We start from the raw sequence: 20082 nt of genomic DNA, 5'->3' as shown, positions 1-20082 counted from the left end.
GGTCCACCTTTATAGCGATATCTCGAAAAGGCTAACTCCCTTTTAAAATACTCATTAACACCTTTCATTTGATACCCATATCGTAAACAAATTCTAAAATCACCACTGGTCCACCTTTATAACGATATCTCGAAAAGGCGTCCACCTATAGAACTAAGGCCCGCTCCCTTTTAAAATACTCATTAACACCTTTCATTTGATACCCATATCGTAAACAAATTCTAAAGTCACCACTGGTCCACCTTTATAACGATATCCCGAAAAGGCGTCCAGCTATAGGACTAAGGCCCACTCCCTTTTAAAATACTCATTAACACCTTTCATTTGATACCCATATCGTAAACAAATTCTAAAGTCACCACTGGTCCACCTTTATAAGGATATCTCGAAAAGGTGTCCACCTATAGAACTAAGGCCCACTCCCTTTTAAAATACTCATTAATACCTTTCATTTCATATACATATCGTAGAAACAAATTCTAAAGTCACCCCTGGTGCACCTTTATGGCGATATCTCGAAAAGGCGTCCACCTATAGAACTAAGGCCCACTCCCTTTTAAAATGCTCAGTAACAGCTTTCGTTTGATACCCATATCGTACAAACATTCTAGAGTCACCCCTGGCCCACCCTAATGGCGATATCTCGAAAAGGCGTCCACCTATAGACCTAATGCCCACTCCCTTTTAAAATACTCATTAACACCTTTCATTTGATACCCATATCGTAAACAATTTTCTTTGTTTCGGGAGCCATAACTCGAAGAAAAATTAACGGATCGTAATGAAATTGTGTACACATATTTTCCTTATAGCAGAAAATATTTGTAGTAAAATTGGACGGGATCGGTTAAAGGCCACGGGAACTTAGATATAAAACAAGTTTAAAAGGGTTGTAGCCTAGAATAATAAGCTATGACTTAGCAAAAAATAGTTTTCAATCAATGATATTTCACTTATCAAGTTTTATTGTAACAGGAAATGGGGACAAATATTTTTTTAAACGGGCGGTGCCACGTGTTATGTAGAAAAGTAATTTATCTGAAATTAAATGTACAATTGAAGCTCACGCTGAGTATATAAAGTTCGGTTACACCCGAATTTAGACACCCTTACTTGTTTTAAATAAGATTTGAACAATTGGAAAAAGTTCAATTTCGCAATTGGATTCTTATAACTGGCAGTGATGCGCAACCGTTAATACCCCTTTCAACCATATCGGACCAATTTTCGACATGAGCAATAAATGGCCTTGACAGTCTTAAATGAGTAGTAAAGTAGGCTGCCCAGCGGGTTAAATAAATAAAAAAAATGTAAGGCGCGATAACCTCCGAAGAGATCTAAGGCCGAGCTTCTCTTCCAATTTGCGTCGTGCTCCTCTTGATTTTTCCCTACAAATTGGCCGGACGGGACCTACATGTTTTATGCCGGCTCCGAACGGCATCTGCAAGGCAGATGAGTTTTCACTGAGAGCTTTTCATGGCAGAAATACAATCGGAGCGCTTGCCAGACACTGCCGAGGGGCGACCCCGCTTAGAAAAATTTTCTTCTAATTGAAAAATCTTATTTCTAAAATTTTGATGTTGCTTTGCCCGGGAGTTGAACCCAGGGCATACGGTGTGATAGGCGGAGCACGCTACCATCACACCACGGTGGCCGCCAGCGGGTTAGGGGGTCAGAATATACCCGCGGCAGGTATGCCTGTCGTAAGAGGGGGAGGGAGGGATGGCCTGAAGGTTTAAAATGGCCATATAAATCGTTCCCGAGATTGTCGGGCTAGCACCTTAATGGTGCTGTGTTACCGGAGCGTACCGGATCTGTATCGGGCAAAGGACCATCACATCGATAACACTCCCCAAAGCCTTCGGGGAGTAACCTTATCGCTACAACAGTAGAAAATAAAGTAACGCGCCAACGCCACCGCCGCGCTGATATATTTGACATTCGGCGGCAGCGGCCTTTATCGTATATCTCTAGTAAGTACGTTATGGCACATACTTATTTTTCAGATATGGTCATATCTAGCAAAAGATTGATAGCCCACTAGCAGCGTGACTACGATAAACAGCTTATCAATATACCTAGTAATTTTACGACTGTTAAAAAGTATACCTACATTCATATGTATGTAAATACATGAATAAATATATATGTATGCCTGCAGGTGTGAGAATTTGCATGACAAATCTTGTAACATTAGTCGATTATATTTCGCTTTCCTTTTTGAGCCACATCCACAAACTATGTAGTTGTGAGTTTTTTACCGTTCAAATTTTTTTTTTTATAGGGCATTTTAGGTTTTAGTTAACAATTTAATCTGATTCCTGAAATACATTTTTAATTAATATTTAGTTAGCCCTAAACGAAACAACTCAAAATTAGCATATTTGGACAAAAAGCAAATATATCGCTCATTTACTTCAATAGTTCCATAACTCAAAAAACACAATTTTCCAGGAGAGCCATTCAAAGAATTTAACTGCCATATGTTGCGCTTATAAAGGCATATTTTCATTTGTATAGCACGTGGTAAATTTGTAATGGATCACAAAGATTTTTTTATACAACATAAATCATGTTATTGGGTACGATTATATGTTATTAACTCAAAAGTCATGTTTTTTGAGTTGTGACACTATTGAAGTAAATGAGCGATATTGACCTACGAAGACTTTTGTACTTAATACATAAAGCAAGCTCTGTATGCTTTTTTTGCCGTATTCATATATAGTATGTACGTACGAATACACTAAAATTCTTGTTTGCAGATAAATGCAGTGGATTGATAAGATTAATATATATAAAAAACACGAAATATAAAAACTTCTAGTAATAAATATACAATATTACATAGACCGGTTATACATATATAGATTGACTTCCGAAGGATATTTTATCCAGAGCTTGCATATGTACGTATAATATTAAAAATTCTTACTGTATTTTGGATCAATTGAAGCCAGATCAAAGTATTTGTACGTTGTCCCATTTAGAGAAAATGATTTTTGGAACTTCGCAAAAGGATTGATACCTTCAAAAAGACTGAATTAGTTTTATAAGAAAAGCAAATTATTTGCATTTTATTATGCAATCAACATTAGTATACTTACCGGCCATTGTAATAAATTGTAACGTTGCAGTGAGACTAATAAAACCTGTCTTACAAGAAAAGCAACAAAACAAACCCGCTACGAAGCAAGTCCAATCAGAAATGAATAGCGCAAATAACTGGCAATGCTGCGGATGGCCTTTGCTACCGACAACTAGAGGAATTCAGACAATCAAAACAACAAAAACGGCAGTGGCGGAATGTGCGGTCGTTATATTTGTTAGTAAATAGTAATGCTGAAACGTTTTAATATTCGATTATTTTATTTAACAAACGTATATTTTTCACTTTTTTAAATACTGTGCAAATAAATTTTAAACTTTTGTGTACATACAAGTTTAAACTTTCGGAATAGCAAACATATGTGTGGCAGCGTTCATTGCTTTCCAGTCCTAATTCAATAATTGTTCGTACACTTGCCCGAAGTGCTTAAGATCCACCGAAAATGAAAATTTTGTGTTTTCTTGGATATAAATAAGCTCAAGGCGGAATGATACAGGGTGGCAGCATGGAACAGCTGATTATAAACTTTTTTTATATGATTTGATACATAAACTTCCGGCGCAGTACGATTTTGAAATTTGTCCATCGAATTTACAAAAACAAAGTACATGAAACTTTAATTTATATTTGTAGGTATATCACCATGCTGCCACCTTGTATCGTTCCGCCATTATAAGCTGAACAATTTTCGATTTTCAATTCCCGTTTGCATTGATCAATAAAAATTGAATGGTGGAAACGGGCGTGCAACAGTTGCATGCAACAAAGTTGGTAGGCAGCCTACTTTTGAATCAACTAAATTTTTGGTTTCATGCAGCCCTGCATTTGTTTACATTGGGACATTCGTCAATACAACTTCATAAATAAAATAAATTGTAAAAAATCGATAACAAGCTTTTTTATCTTCATTGTGCAATCAACTGCAACCAAGACGATGAAAACATAACAATTAAGGAGATTTTAACTAAATAGCACATCTCCGCTCAGAGTTCTTTTTGAGATTCGGAAAGGATTTAGCGTCTTGCAAGTTTTATCCCAAAACTAAATCTTCTTAAATTTTCAAACGTGGGTGAAAAAAAAAATATATTAAAACAGAATATCAACATTAGTTTTTGCTTTATAGAAAATGAAAGTGTTTAATTCGAAAATGTTATCTTTTTTTTGGCTGAAAAACTGCACAAAATTTAAACTGTGTGTGTAGTATCACTTCGCAGTTGCTTCAATATGAAATAAAATAATTTAAAAAAAAATTTTAGTTAAACTTGAAAACAATACTTACATGAAGTAATAATAATACTAAGAGCTAGAAAATAATTAGGTATGTCCTAGGTATTAATCATCAGACTCCTCATCAATCTAGGGCGTTGATCAGACAATTAAATAAAAGCGTTGGGCGCGTGAAATTTGTAAAAATGTGAGGCGCATCATAACTTTATTAAGGTTCAGTTGGTCTTATATACTACTATCAATAGCGTCCAGCGCTTGTATTTAATTGTCTGATCAACTCCCCAGATTGATGAGGAGTGTGATGGTAGCGTGCTCTGCCTACCACACCTAATGCCCTGGGTTCACACCCCGGGCAAAGCAACATCAAGATTTTAAAAATAAGGTTTTTCAATTAGAAGAAAATTTTGGTCGCCCCCCAGCAGTGTTTGGCAAGCACTCTGAGTGTATTTCTGCCATGAAAAACTCTCAGTGAAAACTCATCTGCCACACAGGTGCCGTTCGGAGTCGGCATAAAACTAGTAGGTCCCGTCCCGCCAATTTGTAGGAAAAATTAAAAGGAGCACGACGCAAATTGGAAGAGAAGCACGGCTTAAATCTCGTCGGTGGTTATCGCGCCTTACATTTATTTTATTTATGGTGACTAGTACCTAGGACCTACCTAATTATTTTCTAGCTTATAGTATTATTATTATTTCATGTAAGTATTGTTTTCAATAAAATCGTTTAACTTAAACTTTTTTTATTATTTTTTTTTTTTTCAAGTTTTTAGTCTTTATTTAATTGCCTATTATTTCTCTTTCTGTTTAGTTCATTTAGTGACTCATTATTACACGCACTCTTTCCTGACAATTTGTTACAATCTAAGTCCTAAATACATAATCCTTCCAAAGACTTTACTCGACTGTGCGCCACGTATGCTTTTCCGCCCCCCGAACTCCAAAATATTGTAACGAATTTAGTGCAATTCCTCTTATTTGCAACCTTCTACTAACGTTCGAATCACTAAACTGTTGAATAAATAACTTCATTATTCAATAATGCAAAATGGTCTTTATTAAAGTACTTCACAATTAAATTTATACTTCGCACCGGATAGCTTGCTTAAATCAAACTGATTGCTGATTGCTCAGATTGCGCTCTTTTATACTCTTCGATTTCCTCGTGCTATAAAATTATAACTACAGATGCACGTGTATAGCTTCTCATATGCCGTGTATATGTGAGTGACACTTCCACAAATAATTGCCTACTTTTGGGACCATCTCAGATAAGATATATGCATATGTTTGTGCGTCTCTTCTCCGCTGCGTGTACGTACATATGTGTAGACATGATGATTGATTCGTTTATGTAGATACAAGTCACTGCCTGCTTTATTGTTGTTGTGGCTTCATTTACTTAGCATCAGACTAGTGATGTGAGTATCAATTAGTGTCACTAATATTCGTCACAATATTTTGATGTCACTTCTACAGGGCTATATGTAATATTTGTTCATCGGACATCATATGTCGCTTTCTATTCATGTATGTATTACTTGTTCCAAATATGAGCCAAATCGGACCACAAATACGATTTTTTGAATATGTCGATCCCTGCGCCACCTATCGGAGATTTTTTCTCATCGGTCGCTTTCTATTCATATATGTATTATGTGTTGTACATATGAACTAAATCGGACCACATATACGATTTTTTGAAATATTTCGATCCATGCGCCACCCACCGGAATTTTTTTCTTATTATTGCATTGTCATCGGGTTCTGAACTATATTCCAAGTTTAAAGCTTGTAGCTTACCGGGAAGTTACTTAAATTTCAATTGCAAAATTCGTGGCAGCCAGCCAACCAACCAGCCAACCGGCCAGCTGTCAAATCAAGCTAAATAAAACCTTTTAAAAACTTAATGTACAATAAAACTACAGCGCCAGTTATGAATATATGAGATTTAATAAAAAGTCTTAACAATTAAAGCTCTAGGTGAAGATATGCTATACATCTCTATTTTATTACTTTAAAATTTCTTATTATGTAACAGCGTACACGCATATGTCCACTATTACCATGCAAAAGGGTCAGTTTTCGCAAGTAAGCGCGCATTTTTGTCATCGGCTCGGTATTTTCTGGCAGGCACTTCTTTGCCTTAAGGGCTAATTAAACTTCCTTAACCCTAACGCCATAGTCCTAATCAGACCCATATCCATAACCATCTCCAATGTGATCGATTAATGGTCCTTTAACCTAAAAATCGTGAAAATTTCCTAAAAATGAAGAAAACGCAAAAAATTACAAACATATTCCACAAGAAATAAGTCTCTTAGTCATAACGTATCCAAAACAATGAATAAAATCTACAAAAAGTTATTAAACTCACCAACTCAATTATTTTTAGGTTATGGATATGGCGAGAAACCAAAAACCAATTGGTTGGCAATGGTATGGTTATGGCGATAGCGTTATGGTATGGCACCATTAATCGATTATATTGATTTCCATAACGTAGGTTCGATGTTTTATCTGGTTATGGTTATAAGTCACTATTAATTGGCCCTTTAACTTGGTAAAAACGTACGGTTTGCCAGTATAAAATTGGCCGTTTTCTTGAGGCGCAAACCTTAAATTTTCAATTGAGCCACAGAGCGTTTTTAGAGGACAATGCTGTGAATTTTGCTCGTACGTCTGCTATAAAAAGCGGAAACTTTAGAAAATTTTCTTCAAAATATTTTTTCAAGTTTAATTTTTTGTTTCTCTTTTAGTGACGTTTCATTGTCTTACTTTCAAAAAAAAAAAAAAAACGCTCACAAGCCAACCTAATATAAACGCACGGAAGTCATTTCTGTCAAAAATGTCTCATGCACATACAGCTTGTATCAGAGCAACCCAAATTGAATTTGCTGCGTGAAAACCTAGCTCGATTTCAAATTTTTTTTCTGCGTGACATTTAGATTTGACGTTTGCACACATGCTTTACATGGTCGCAACGCATGCTTATTTGGGTTAGGGCAAAAAACGCCGGTTGTTTGCGTGCGCTAAAAAAATGCAGTGCGGTTTTATTATGTTGGCATGTCAATGGAGACGGATGACAACTTGTTTTTGTCAATTTTTGTCGAGCAACTGAAATTATACAGAAAATTTACCACTGTCAACACCCCTTTACTCTTATCTTTTCATGCAACTCGGGTATTATTGTTTTTTTTTTAGTTCGTTTTGCCGGGTTTTTCGTCTAATTGCAAGCAAATGTAATCGAATTCATTCATTCATAGATTTCAGATAAGTTAGTTCGCGGAAGACAGTCGGTGAAAGATGTTATGTAAATTAATTAAACAATTAACAACGTGTGTTAGTGAATTATTCTAAACGTGACACTACTTTCGCCTTATATTAAAAAAACAACAACTTCAAGTGCATTGAAATAGATGCTGCGTGCTGTGCCTTGTTTTGTTATGATTTCTCTCCGTTTTTTTACGCACTTTATATGAGTATCTTTTATTAGTGCATCTTGTATCTAAACGTTTTGACATTATAGATGCGGATGTCATCGAAGTGAACTTCAAAAAAAAAAAAAAAAAGAATAAATGGGATGTGAAAAAACATTAAAAACTGCAATTAGCGTCTAAATATTTTTGCACCAATTTTTGCAAATCTTTTGACATTTTCACTATTTCATAATTATCATCGTCAAACGCTGAAAAATCAATAACAAATTTAATTTCCTTTATTTACGCTACTGCTGGTGTCGTACGCTGCAGCGATGGATGAAGAATTCAAGCTATGCTGGAAGAATTTCCAAGATAATATAGCCAGTGGATTTCAAAATTTATATGATCGTGGGGATTTAGTTGACGTAACCCTCGCCTGCGATGGAAAGTTGCTGCATGCACACAAAATTGTTCTTGCAATTTGTAGTCCATATTTTCAGGAAATATTCATAACCAATCCATGTAAACATCCAATAAGTGAGTACAAATTTTAAGTATTTTAGTCATAAGCTTTGTTTTTCATAGGCTTTGCTGTTACTGAGACAAGCAAGAACATTTTCAGAAATTGCAGTCAGAGGGATAGTGCTTGGCTGGAAGTGTATCCCTGTCTTGCCAAAACTTAAACTACATTTGCATTTGCTTAATGCATATGTGTTTAGGCTACGTAAATCGCCTTTAAGTTTTCAAAACCCCTAAGCGAAATGTATAGCTCCATTCATTTAGATAAGTTCAGTCGTCTAGGTGACTTATGTAATACCTTTCCAAACGCTAATAGACTAAAGTCTTCGGGGATTCAAGGAGTTTATAAGCCCAGTACAAAGCTTTGGAAGGAAGAAAGCAAACCGTTATGTTTAACAATCGTTTATCTGAATTCATCAAGGTATCTTCCGGAGTACCCCAGGACAGTCACCTTGGTCCAGTGTTGTTCCTGCTCTTCATTAATGACCTCACAAATGTCTTGAAGCACTGCATGCCGCTGATGTGCGCCGATGATGTCAAACTAGTTATGACCATTCGCTCACCTGAAGACGGCACTTTTTCAATCGGATTTGAATAACCTATTTGAGTGGAGTGATGTGAAAGTCATGTCACTACACTTACCGAAGTGCAAGTTTATGTGTTTTACGAGGAAATCTTTTGAATCCCATCAGTACTTGAAAGGCGATTATATCATTAAGCAAGTTACAAACTTTACTGATCTTGGCGTTATAATGGACCCTAAACTGGACTTCAAATTACATATCGAATCGTGTGTGAATAGAGCTAGAGGGACTTTGGCTTTCGTAAAAAGGTGGTCGAAGGAGTTCAATGACCCCTATGTCACTAAAACTCTTTTTTTATCGTAAGTAGATAGGACCTATATTGGAATATGATTCCATTATCTGGAACCCGCGTTATCAGATTCATAGCAAAAAATTGGAATCGGCCAAAAGCAATTTTTGCTTTTTGCTTTCAATCATTAGCCCTGGGATCCATCAAGGAATCTACCGCCCTACTGCAGCCGGTTAAAACTTTTACAGCTGCCTTCACTACAGAGCCGTGGGAGATGCTTGCGTTTTATTCATGGTAAAACTATTAAGAGGCATGAAAAACAGTCCAGTTCTGCATGGCGAGGTGATGCTTAATGTCCCTTTCAGGCCCTATTTCCAAACGCTATATTTAATTACATGTAGATCGAATTTTCAAATGCATGTACCTCTTCATTGTCTGTGTTAAGATTTCAATAATTACTGCAATAATATTGATACTTGTAACACAATTTACACAACACACTTTACAGTATAAAAAAATATATACTCACTGCCTTGAACTCATAACTGCTTCAAAATTAACATGTTAAACTAAATCTGTTACCAGCTCCAGTTACTAGGGGCGTATGGCTTGGAATCACGTCCTTTCCAACCTCCCACGCATAGCAGCCCCACTCATTGTGTGTGTACATCAGCTGCTCGAAATCACGTCCATTCCGACAGCACTAATAATCAATAGTTACGTTGGGCGGATGGCTTGAAATCACGTCCTTTCCAACCTCCCACGCATCGCAGCCCTACTCAATGTGTGTGTACATCAGCTGCTCGAAATCACGTCCATTCCGACGGCACTAATAATCCATAGTTACTTTGAGTGGGTGGCTTGGAATCAAGTCCTTTCCAATCTCCCACGCATCGCAGCCCTACTCATTGTGTGTGTACATCAGCTGCTCGAAATCACGTCCATTCCGACAGCACTAATAATAAATAGTTACTTTGGGCGAGTGGCTTGTAATCACGTCCTTTCCACGCATCGCAGCCCTACTCATTGTGTGTGTACATCAGCTGCTCGAAATCACGTCCATTCCGACAGCACTAATAATCAATTTCGTTGCTCGGCATCACAGTCCATCCCGAGAACTGATTTAATAATATTTTATGTATAATTTTGTTCACTATGTATGTTTCTGTAATTTATTCTGTAATCCGTAATTATATTTAGTCTGATTAATTGTAAAATTTGTACACTAATAAATAAATAAATAAATAAAAAAATAAAATAGCTTGAGAGCTTCCGCAACCCAATTGTCAACCTCATCTACGCGAGGGGAATCGTGTTACAAATATAAATGTATCATACACATAAAGTTCCTCATGGAACCAGGGGGTGAGAGGCGGAATACCCTAGATGGTTTAATGTGGCCATATAATCGTTCCTGAAATGGTCGGGCTAGTACCTTAATAGTGCTTGTTATCGGAACTATATCCGGCAAAGGACCATCAACATCAGAGCTGCTCAACCCCTATATATATAGGCACAGATACAAATGCACACTTTGAATATAAAAAAAAAATTTCATAACACTCCCATATGCCCTCACACATACATATGTAAATTCGATTCATATGAAGGTGCCTGAATTTCATATGAAAGTGCAAAGAGAAAGCACTTCCAGATGAATCCAAGGCACTTCGGTATGATATTCAAATTTACACTAACAAATTGACTTCAAACAATTTTTTAAAACTATTGTAGTACTGAGAAAAAATTTAATTCACATTTAAAATAAATTTTTTTTTTAATTTAAAAAAGTTTCAGTGTACATATAATTTTGTATATGTATTGTGATTTGCACTTCAATATAAACATTTTTGAACAGCCCTGATCAATAACGATAGCAATCCCCAAAACCTTTGGAGGGTGCCTTTATCGTTAATACAACAACAACAACAAATAAAGTCTTCGTGCACATTGTAAAATCAAATAATATAATTCCTAGATCTGCAATGTTTCGTGGAAAAATCATTGCCAAATTCGTGCGGAAAAGATCAGGTTGGTAGACTTCTCCAATATTATTATAAGGAGCTTAAGCTGTTATAACTGCTAAACCGATCTAAAGAGATAATAGGCAAGGTGGAGAGGCATAGTGAGAGTAGGAGACATTGTTCATAGTGAACTCGCTCAGTCAGTTGCGGATGGGGAGGCATATTCGATCAACACTGCAATTTCTAATTGATCTTTATCAATTGACATTCACAAATGAAATTAAGTAAGAGCGAAAGATCCACGTCCCTCCGCCAAACTATCGAAAGCATGTGCGCCCAGAAACCTGCGCCCTTTTGTTTGTAGTCCTGGACATCGGCCAAATTGCGTCGTGCTTTTAATTTTTCCTAGAGCTTACGATTTCTCGAACTTGTTCAAGAAGAGATTTTTGCGAGTCTCGCCTTCTCGCGAGATTCTCGAATATCGAATTACTCGCAAGGCTCATAAGGCTCGCGAGCTTCTCGAGATTCAATTTAATCGATTAATTGGCTGTTTTATATAGAGCTTACGATTTATTCTGGAGCGCAAGCGAAAATTTCCACAAAAGCACAACTAAAAAACACCGAAATATATAGAGTACTGCCAATGCAGCGACTGAATTGAAAGTCGAGAAGCTCGCGAGCATTACGAGTATTTCGAGATTCGAGAATCTCGCGAGAATTGAAAATCGACAAGCTCGAGAGTATTACGAGTATTTCGAGAATCTCGCGAGAAGCCGTGTTTTCGATGTCTCGTTAAAAAATAAAATATTGTGAACAAAATTATATGTATAACAAATATGTTTTGAGTTAAATGTCATTGGAAAGCAATATAATTAATCAAAAAAAAATTAACAAGTAAAAAAAACCAAGTGTATAAATACTATCCATACAGCAATTAAGTTTATGAGAGAAGCTCCCGAGATTTACGAGTACTTCGAGACACGAGAATCTCGCGAGAGTAAAAAAACCAAGTGTATAAATACTATCCATACAGCAATTAAGTTTATGAGAGAAGCTCCCGAGATTTACGAGTACTTCGAGACACGAGAATCTCGCGAGAAGTCGAGCTGTCGATTTCTCGGGTCTCGAAAATCTTACAAATTCGTCCCACATGTTTTATGCCGACTCCGAACGGCATCTGCAAGGTAGCTGAGTTTTCACTGAGAAGCTTTTCAAATTACTGCCAAGGCGCGACCCCGCTTAGAAAAACTTAGCCCAGGATCTTCGGTGTGGCTACCTGTTTGATTATAGAACTCACGTATGGTTTAAAGTGGTGCATCTTCTACTATTACTACTACACAGCGTAAAAAAACTGTTCTTAGTAGGTTTCAAATACCTCAAGAATTCCCGAAAAGGAGAAAAAAGGTTCCGCAATTATAAGCCCAATATTCACGTTTTTCCATTAGTTAGTCGAAAACTAAAAAAAAAACTTGAAACTTAAAAAAAAGGCGTTTTAAATAGCTTTTAAATGTTCTGGTTTCAAAAGTCGAAAAATTTTATTAAAAAGTTCTGAGTAGCTTTTCAATAGAAAAAGTTCAGCAAACTTTAGACCAACATTCACATTTTCCTGGAAGTCGTAATTTTAAAGAATTTTGAAAATTAAATTATGCTTTTCAATAGTTCTGGAGTTTCTGAAAAGAATAAAATTAGAAAAATTGGTGTTGTGAGTAGATTCTGAAGTTCCTGAAAAGGATAAAAATGATCTGAAAAATGTGATCATTCGGCGTAATTTTGCCGAACTCCTTTCCTCATTTTCAGGACCTCCAGAACTATTGAAGAGCTACTCAAAACACCTTTTTTTAATTTAAATTTTTTTTTTAATTTTCCACTAATGGAAAAATGTGAATCAGAATTTTTTCATTTTGAGTTTTTTTATACTCAGAGCAGAGCTCACAGAGTGTATTAATTTTGTTCGCATAACGGTACCCCGAAACGGCACAAACTAATCGAGATAGATATAGACTTCTATATATCAAAGTGATCAGGTCGAAAAAAGAAATTTATTTAGCCATGTCCGTCTGTCCGTCCGTCTGTCCGTAAACACGATAACTTGAGTAAATTTTGAGGTATTATATTAATGAAATTTGGTATGTAAGTTCCTGGGCACTCATCTCAGATCGGTATTTAAAATGAACGTAATCGGACTATAGCCCCGCCCACTTTTTCGATATCGAAAATTTCGAAAAAGTTTGATAATTCATTACAAAATACGGATAAAGCAATGAAACTTGGTATGTGGGTTGACCTTATGACGCAGAATAGAAAATTAGTAAAATTTTGGACAATGGGCGTTGCACCGCCCACTTTTAAAAGAAGGTAATTTAAAAGTTTTGCAAGCTGTAATTTGGCAGTTGTTGAAGATATCATGATGAAATTTGGTCTGAACGTTACTCCTATTACTATATGTGTGCTAAATAAAAGTTAGCTAGGATGACGAGCACGTCCACTTAAAAAAAATTTTAAAAGTCCAATTTTAACACAAAATTGAATATCTTTACAGTATATAAGTAAATAATGTCAACATTCAAATCCAGTAATGATATGGTGCAACTAAATACAAAAATAAAAGAAAATTTCAAAAAGAGCGTGGCACCGCCCTTTTTCATTTAATTTGTCTAGAATACTTTTAATGCCATAAGTCGAAAAAAAATTTACCAATCCTTGTGTGGCATAGCTTCTATGACGATAACTGTTTTCTGTGAAAATGGGCGAAATTGGTTTGAAGCCACGCCCAGTTTTTATACACAGTCGACCATCTGTCCTTCGCTCGGCCGTTAAAACGACAACTTGAGAAAAAATCGATAAATCTTTACTAAACTTAGTTCACGTACTTATCTGAACTTACTTTATCTAGGTATTAAAAATGGGATAAATCCGACTATGAACACGCCCACTTTTTCGATATCGAAAAATGAAAAAATGCCATAATTCTATACCAAATACGAAAAAAGGGATTAAACATGGTGATTGCATTGGTTTTTTGAAGCAAAATATAACTTTAGAAAAAACTTTGTAAAATGGGTGTGACATCTACCATATTAAGTAGAAGAAAATGAAAAAGTTCTTCAGGACGGAATCAAAAGCCCTTGGAATCATGGCAGGAATACTATTCGTCGTATTACAAATATAAATAAATTAGCGGTACCCGACAGATGATGTTCTGGGTCACCCTGGTCCACATTTTGGTCGATATCTTGAAAACGCCTTCACATATACAACTGAGGGCCACTCCCTTTTAAAACCCTCATTAATACCTTTAATTTGATACCCATATCGTACAAACACATTCCAGGGTTACCCTAGGTTCATTTTCCTACATTTTCCCTTATTTTGTCTCCAAAGCTCTCAGCTGAGTATGCAATGGTCGGTTACATCCGGTTGCTTGTTTAAAATTTGAATTTTTGAAAAAATTTTATCTCATTTGTGTAGATGTAGTTCGCAATGGTTCAAGTCTACACTTAATGGCAGCAAATAGTATTGTTTAGTTCTTTTGTCTACTTGCGAACTTAGAAAACCAGTTAAATGTTTCTGACATCAAAAATTTGAATTTTCCTCAAAAGTAGTTTTGAAGCAGATGAAACCACCTGTTAAATCGAATGGCAAACACACGGAACGAAATCGCTAATAGGTTGATGTTGCTTTAATAGAGTTACTATTCCTCGATTTCTGCCTATCATAACGCTAGCATAATCTGTTATTAAGCACCTCAATGTTTTAACATCCAGCCCAAATTCATTCAATGTTCTTAAAATTTAATCTACACCAATCTAAAATTTTGAAAAAAAGCTAAATGGCGCTTAACCGTCTAAAGGGTTATGTCCGTCCAACAAGGCGCGCCAGTCGCTCCTTCGCTTCGCCAACCGGCGCCAATTGGTCACACCAAGGGAGTTTAAATCGTCTTCCACCTGGTCCTTCCAACGGAGTGGGGGCCGCCCTCAACCTCTGCTTCCATAGGCGGGTTCCGATAGAAACACTTTCTTGGCCGGAGCATCATCTTTCATTCGCATAACATGGCCTAGCCAGCGCAGCCGCTGCGTTTTAATTCGCTGGACTATGTTGATGTCTGCGTATAGCTCGTACAGCTCATCATTAAATCTTCTTTGGTACTCGCCATCGCCAACGCGTAGAGGTCCATACATCTTTCGAAGAACTTTTCTCTCGAACACTCCCAAGGCCGGCTTCATTTGTTGTTGCCATGGTCCATGCTTCTGCCCCATATAGCAGGACGGGTACGATAAGTGACTTGTACAGTACGATTTTCGTTCGCCGAGAGAGGACTTTACTTTTCAATTGCCTACCTAGTCCAAAGTAGCATTTATTGGCAAGATTGATTCTTCGCTGGATTTCAGTGCTGATGTTGTTTCTAGTGTTGATGCTGGTTCCCAAATAAACGAAGTCTTTTACTATTTCGAAATTATGGCTGCAAATAGTAGCGTGGTTGCCAAGGCGCGTATGCACTGACTCTGCTCGATGACAGCAGGTACTTCGTTTTGTCCTGATTCACCATCAAACCCATCTTTACCGCTTCTTTTTCTTTCTTTCTAATTGCATGCTTTTATAGAATATTGTTCCAGTGCGGTTAAGTTCTGCAGCTAGTATAATTTTCTCCAGCATCAAATTAAAGAAATCGCATGATAGGGGGTCACCCTGTCTGAAACCAATTCTGACTGAGCTGATGGTGTTGCTCAACGTCATTTTGCACAGCCGTATAAGTTTTGCGGGGAAAGCAAATTCAGACATAGCGGCATATAGGCAGGTCCTTTTCGTGCTGTCGAAGGCGCCTTTAAAGTCGACGAAGAGGTGATGTGTGTCGATTCTCTTTTCACGGGTTTTTTTCCAAGATTTGGCGCATTGTGAAAATCTGGTCGATGGTAGATTTACCAGGACTGAAGCCGCACTGATAAGGTCCAATCAGCCGGTTCACGATGGGCTTCAATCTTTCGCTCAATTCACTTGAAAGGACCTTATATGCGATATTAAGAAGGCTGATTCCACGATAGTTGGTGCATTTTGCAGTATCCCCCTTCTTGTGGACTGGGCAAAGAACACTTAGATTCCAATCGTCGGGCATGCACTCGTCCGCCCATATTTTGCTAAGAAGCTGCTGCATGGGCCTTACCAACTCCTCGCCGCCGTACTTGAATAGCTCCGCAGGCAATCCATCAGCGCCCACGGCCTTGTTGTTTTTCAATCTGGTTATTGCTATTCTAACTTCGTCATAATCGGGCGGGGGGACATATATTCCATCATCATCGATTGCGGGATCGGGTTCGTCATCTCTGCGCGGTGAATCGCTGCCTCCATTTAGGAGAGCAGAGAAGTGTTGCTTACATAATCTAAGCACTCTCTGGACATCAGTTACAAGGTTGCCGTTTTCGTTCCTACAGGAGTTTACCCCGTAAATTAGTTATGTATATATGGTAAAAATGGGTAAATACCCAAATATTTACCCAAAAGTAAAAATAATCTTTTAGAAAATATGGGAAACAAACACACAAATTCAATCCAAAATGTACCCGATTTGTAACATATTGGTGGGTACTTATCCATTGCACTATCAGTTGAATTAGTTTTAATCTGTAATCTAGCGTTTTTAGTAAATCTTTAAGGGCCAATTAAACTTCCCTCACCCTAACTCCATAGTCGTAACTATACCCATATCCATAAACATCTCTATTGTAATCGATTAATGATGCCATAACCTTAAACAGCTGACATTTTCATAAAAATGAGGAAAACGCAAAAAATTACAAACATATTCCATAAAAAATAAGTCTCTTAGTCAAAACGTATCCAAAACAATAAATAAAATATACAACAAGTAAATAAATTCACCAACTCAAATATTTTTAGGTTATGGATATGGCGAGAACACCAATTGGTTGGCTATGGTATGGTTATAGCTTTAGCGGTATGGTATGGCACCATTAATCGATTACATTGATTTCCATAAGGTTTGTTCCATCCATCAGATAAACAGCATCTGGTTATGGATAAGTCACCATTAATTGGCCCTTTACCAAATAATACATACCGTTGTCCAAATTTTAGTTAACCCAGCAAACGTTTTAAGTCAAAAAAGTGTCAGAAAAAATATCTAAATTGGCAAAAATTAAATTTTCTTTTAACCTCCTATGCGTTTTGTCACTTTTCCAATTCCTACATTGCCCACTTATTTTTGACTCGCTTCCGAATTTTAAATTATGAGCGTCGTGTTTGTTTGCGTAAATGTGTGTACCCTTTCATAAGCGTGCTAGAAGTCATATAGCTTTCACTTCAGGCTCATAAATGAGTTCATAACGAGTGCAAACGATACAAAGATTGGCTTGTTTGTTTAAAATCAAAACGAAAAGTTTTTAATTTCAAACGACGTATAAATCTAATTACCGAATTGTAATTCCAAGTAGCCTCTATTCAAATGATTTTCAAATATTCAAAAAAAAGGATAATTCCGGGAAGAATATTTTCCCAGTTTAATTCAAAAAAAATTTATAATTTAGGGCCTTATTCTCTATTACGAAACGAACGTTCGTTTCGCCTCAGAGACAAATCGATAGTGTATTTGCACTACGGTAAACGATGGTAACATATCATTTGACAATTGATTTCGCCTTCCGGTTTGACAAAAAGTAAGAAACGTAACGGCCTAACGAATAAGATAAAGAATACCATTGCTAGACGAAATCATTTAGAGGCGAGTCGTTCGCAATACAGAATGAAGCCCTAAGTTCATCCTCTTAAAAAGCAGTCGTGTCAATATTTATATTGATAGTGAGGCAGCGTCTAAGACAATAAACTAAAAAAGTACTTCATCAAGAAGTGCACTGGAATGCGAAGAAGCATTGGAGAGACTTCGCTCAGGCCGGACCATACATCTGTACTGAGTTCCAACTCATAGAGAGATAGAAGGTAACGAAAAAGCTAACGAGTTGGCAAAGTATGGTACAGCAATTGTTGAATCGGCGATTGACGTCTCAATGCGTTTAGGAGAAAAAGTTGCATAGGAGACAGGAGTTGCATATTATCCATTAAGCAGGAAAGGCATGGGCAATTGCCTTCTGGCGTTGTATGCTTATAAGTTAGGCCTTGTCAGTAACAGCAGATGAAGGAAGTGCGATCTGCAGGAAGAAACGGTTGAGCACGTTCTATACTCGTGTCCTACGCTCGCCAGATCAAGGCTCCAGCTACTAGTAGTGGCAAAGTTGCCAGATCTCGAGGCAGCAAGTAAGCTAGGCTCTAGAAAACTTGTAGTATTTGTCAAGAGGAACAAGTTGTACTATAACATGAGTTCTGGTATCTAATTGGGGTTCCTCCGTTGGTAGTCAAAGAAATTTTGATAACACTATGGACCCATTCAGTCTATGTGAGGTCTTTTTTAATCAGTCATTTTAACCTAACCTAAACTCATGCAATTTAGAAGACCGGAAGTTAAAAGAAAGGTTCCCTGATATAGGTAAGTCTATATATATCTCAATTTCTTTATGGCATTAAAAAACAACCGTTATCCCATCAAAGTTATAATATCCCTGTTTACAAGTACACGTTGAGTATAAAATTAGAAAGGATGGAGGTTTCGCGCTGAAGATAATAAATCGATAACAAATTGATAGCATATCGATAATTTTTCGATGATAGATCCAACACTTTTCGATAACAGACGGATAACATCAATGAAAATTCGATTTAATTTTATTTATTCGTATTTTAATTTAACTTAACTTAGTTTAGTTTGATTTAATTTAATTTTATTTTATTTTATTTCTCTTTCTCTACTTTATTTCATTTTAGTTTATTTTATTTCACTTCATTTAATTATGCTATTTTTTACATGTTTCCTTATTTTTATTTTATTGTATATTTTATTTTATTTATTTAAAAAAATTTGTTTTTTTCTATATTTTATTTTATTATTGTACAGTTTTGCATTACAAAAAGTGTCTGGCTGTACAAAGCTACTATGGAAAGTGTCTGGCAATGAGGCTAGTGGTTTTTATATCGTGACGAAGACTATATATGACAATCAGTCTGTATAAAATGACGAAAGAAAGGTATATTTTTCTGCAAAATTTTTGCACGATATCTGTTAAATCCACCATGACTCAAGTTTTATAATAGACCAACGATCCTGCTTCAGTTTGAAGTAAACACTGACGAAATTTCAACTTTTATAAATTGACAAAGGTCTGGCCGTCACGGGCTCTTACTCTAAACTAAGGTATCCTCATTCACAGTTTTGAAAAAAAAGGTTGTTTCAAAAATTATTAATTTTTTTTCGTGTACTGTAAAATTCGTAAAAAGTGACTTAGCACATTTTTACGTTAAGCTAACGACATACCGAATAGGATAATAAGATCACACGCGTACTTTATTTTATGCATTTTTTGTTTTGATATACATAATTATATATACTTACTAGCTTTACCAGGCGCACGTTGTAACGCCCGAGATCGAATGGATGTTGCATTATTTTTTCTGTTTTGTTTGTTGATAATTTAATTTATTGTTCTGTAAATTGAATTGAATTTTGTACGCATATTTGGTGAATTTTTCTGTTAAAACTTTTTATTCTTGTATCTTATTGTATCTTATTTTATATTATTGTATTGCTTTTACCGCTGATGATTGTTGCTTTGATTACATTCCGAAGAAGCATGACTGGTGAGCCAATTTTCAAAGTTGATATATGCGCAGGCATTCCTTTTGGTTCTAAGGAGTATAGAAATTCATTTGGATAACTCACAATTTTATCTTCATCTGTAACTGTGTCGATCGATTTATATTTCGTCACTTCACCAGGAAATTGATTTGAAAGCGATCATTGATTTTGTTAACATGATCATTTTTGGGAGCTAAGATATATCTTTCGCATAGCCAAAAAACAAAAACATTTAAATTTAAAATTCTTAATTCTGAAATATGAAAAACTTTCGTCTTGATCGAAGGAGCCTCGAGCAAAAATTTGGTGATGATCGAAGTATAGCAAACACGTTTCA

The 20082-nt window shown here is 36.3% G+C and overlaps 2 protein-coding genes across 3 annotated transcripts in view; one reads left to right on the top strand and one right to left on the bottom strand.

Annotated features, from left to right (window-relative positions):
- The window catches only part of LOC137237963 (cytoplasmic aconitate hydratase-like), a 44333-nt gene extending 40887 nt beyond the window's left edge, over positions 1 to 3446 (bottom strand). Inside the window, exons 1-2 of the mRNA XM_067762423.1 lie at positions 3108 to 3446; positions 2936 to 3028 (exon numbers count right to left, since the gene is read on the bottom strand). Coding sequence (XP_067618524.1) covers positions 2936 to 3028; positions 3108 to 3114 — 100 coding nt within the window. The 5' untranslated portion in view covers positions 3115 to 3446. The remainder of the gene's footprint in view (positions 1 to 2935; positions 3029 to 3107) is intronic.
- Positions 3447 to 7624: 4178 nt separating this feature from the next.
- The window catches only part of LOC137237960 (broad-complex core protein isoforms 1/2/3/4/5), an 85175-nt gene continuing 72717 nt past the window's right edge, over positions 7625 to 20082 (top strand). The window contains exons 1-2 of one of the 2 annotated variants that reach the window (XM_067762421.1): positions 7625 to 7645; positions 7862 to 8291. In XM_067762421.1, coding sequence (XP_067618522.1) covers positions 8087 to 8291 — 205 coding nt within the window. In that variant the 5' untranslated portion in view covers positions 7625 to 7645; positions 7862 to 8086. Of the gene's footprint in view, positions 7675 to 7861; positions 8292 to 20082 lie in introns of both variants that reach the window. The other variant, XM_067762420.1, reaches the window with a different exon arrangement.

Source organism: Eurosta solidaginis, chromosome 1 (assembly GCF_040869045.1).
Source record: "Eurosta solidaginis isolate ZX-2024a chromosome 1, ASM4086904v1, whole genome shotgun sequence".
Taxonomy (NCBI): Eukaryota; Metazoa; Arthropoda; class Insecta; order Diptera; family Tephritidae; genus Eurosta; species Eurosta solidaginis.
This window is presented reverse-complemented; position numbering and strand designations above follow the sequence as displayed.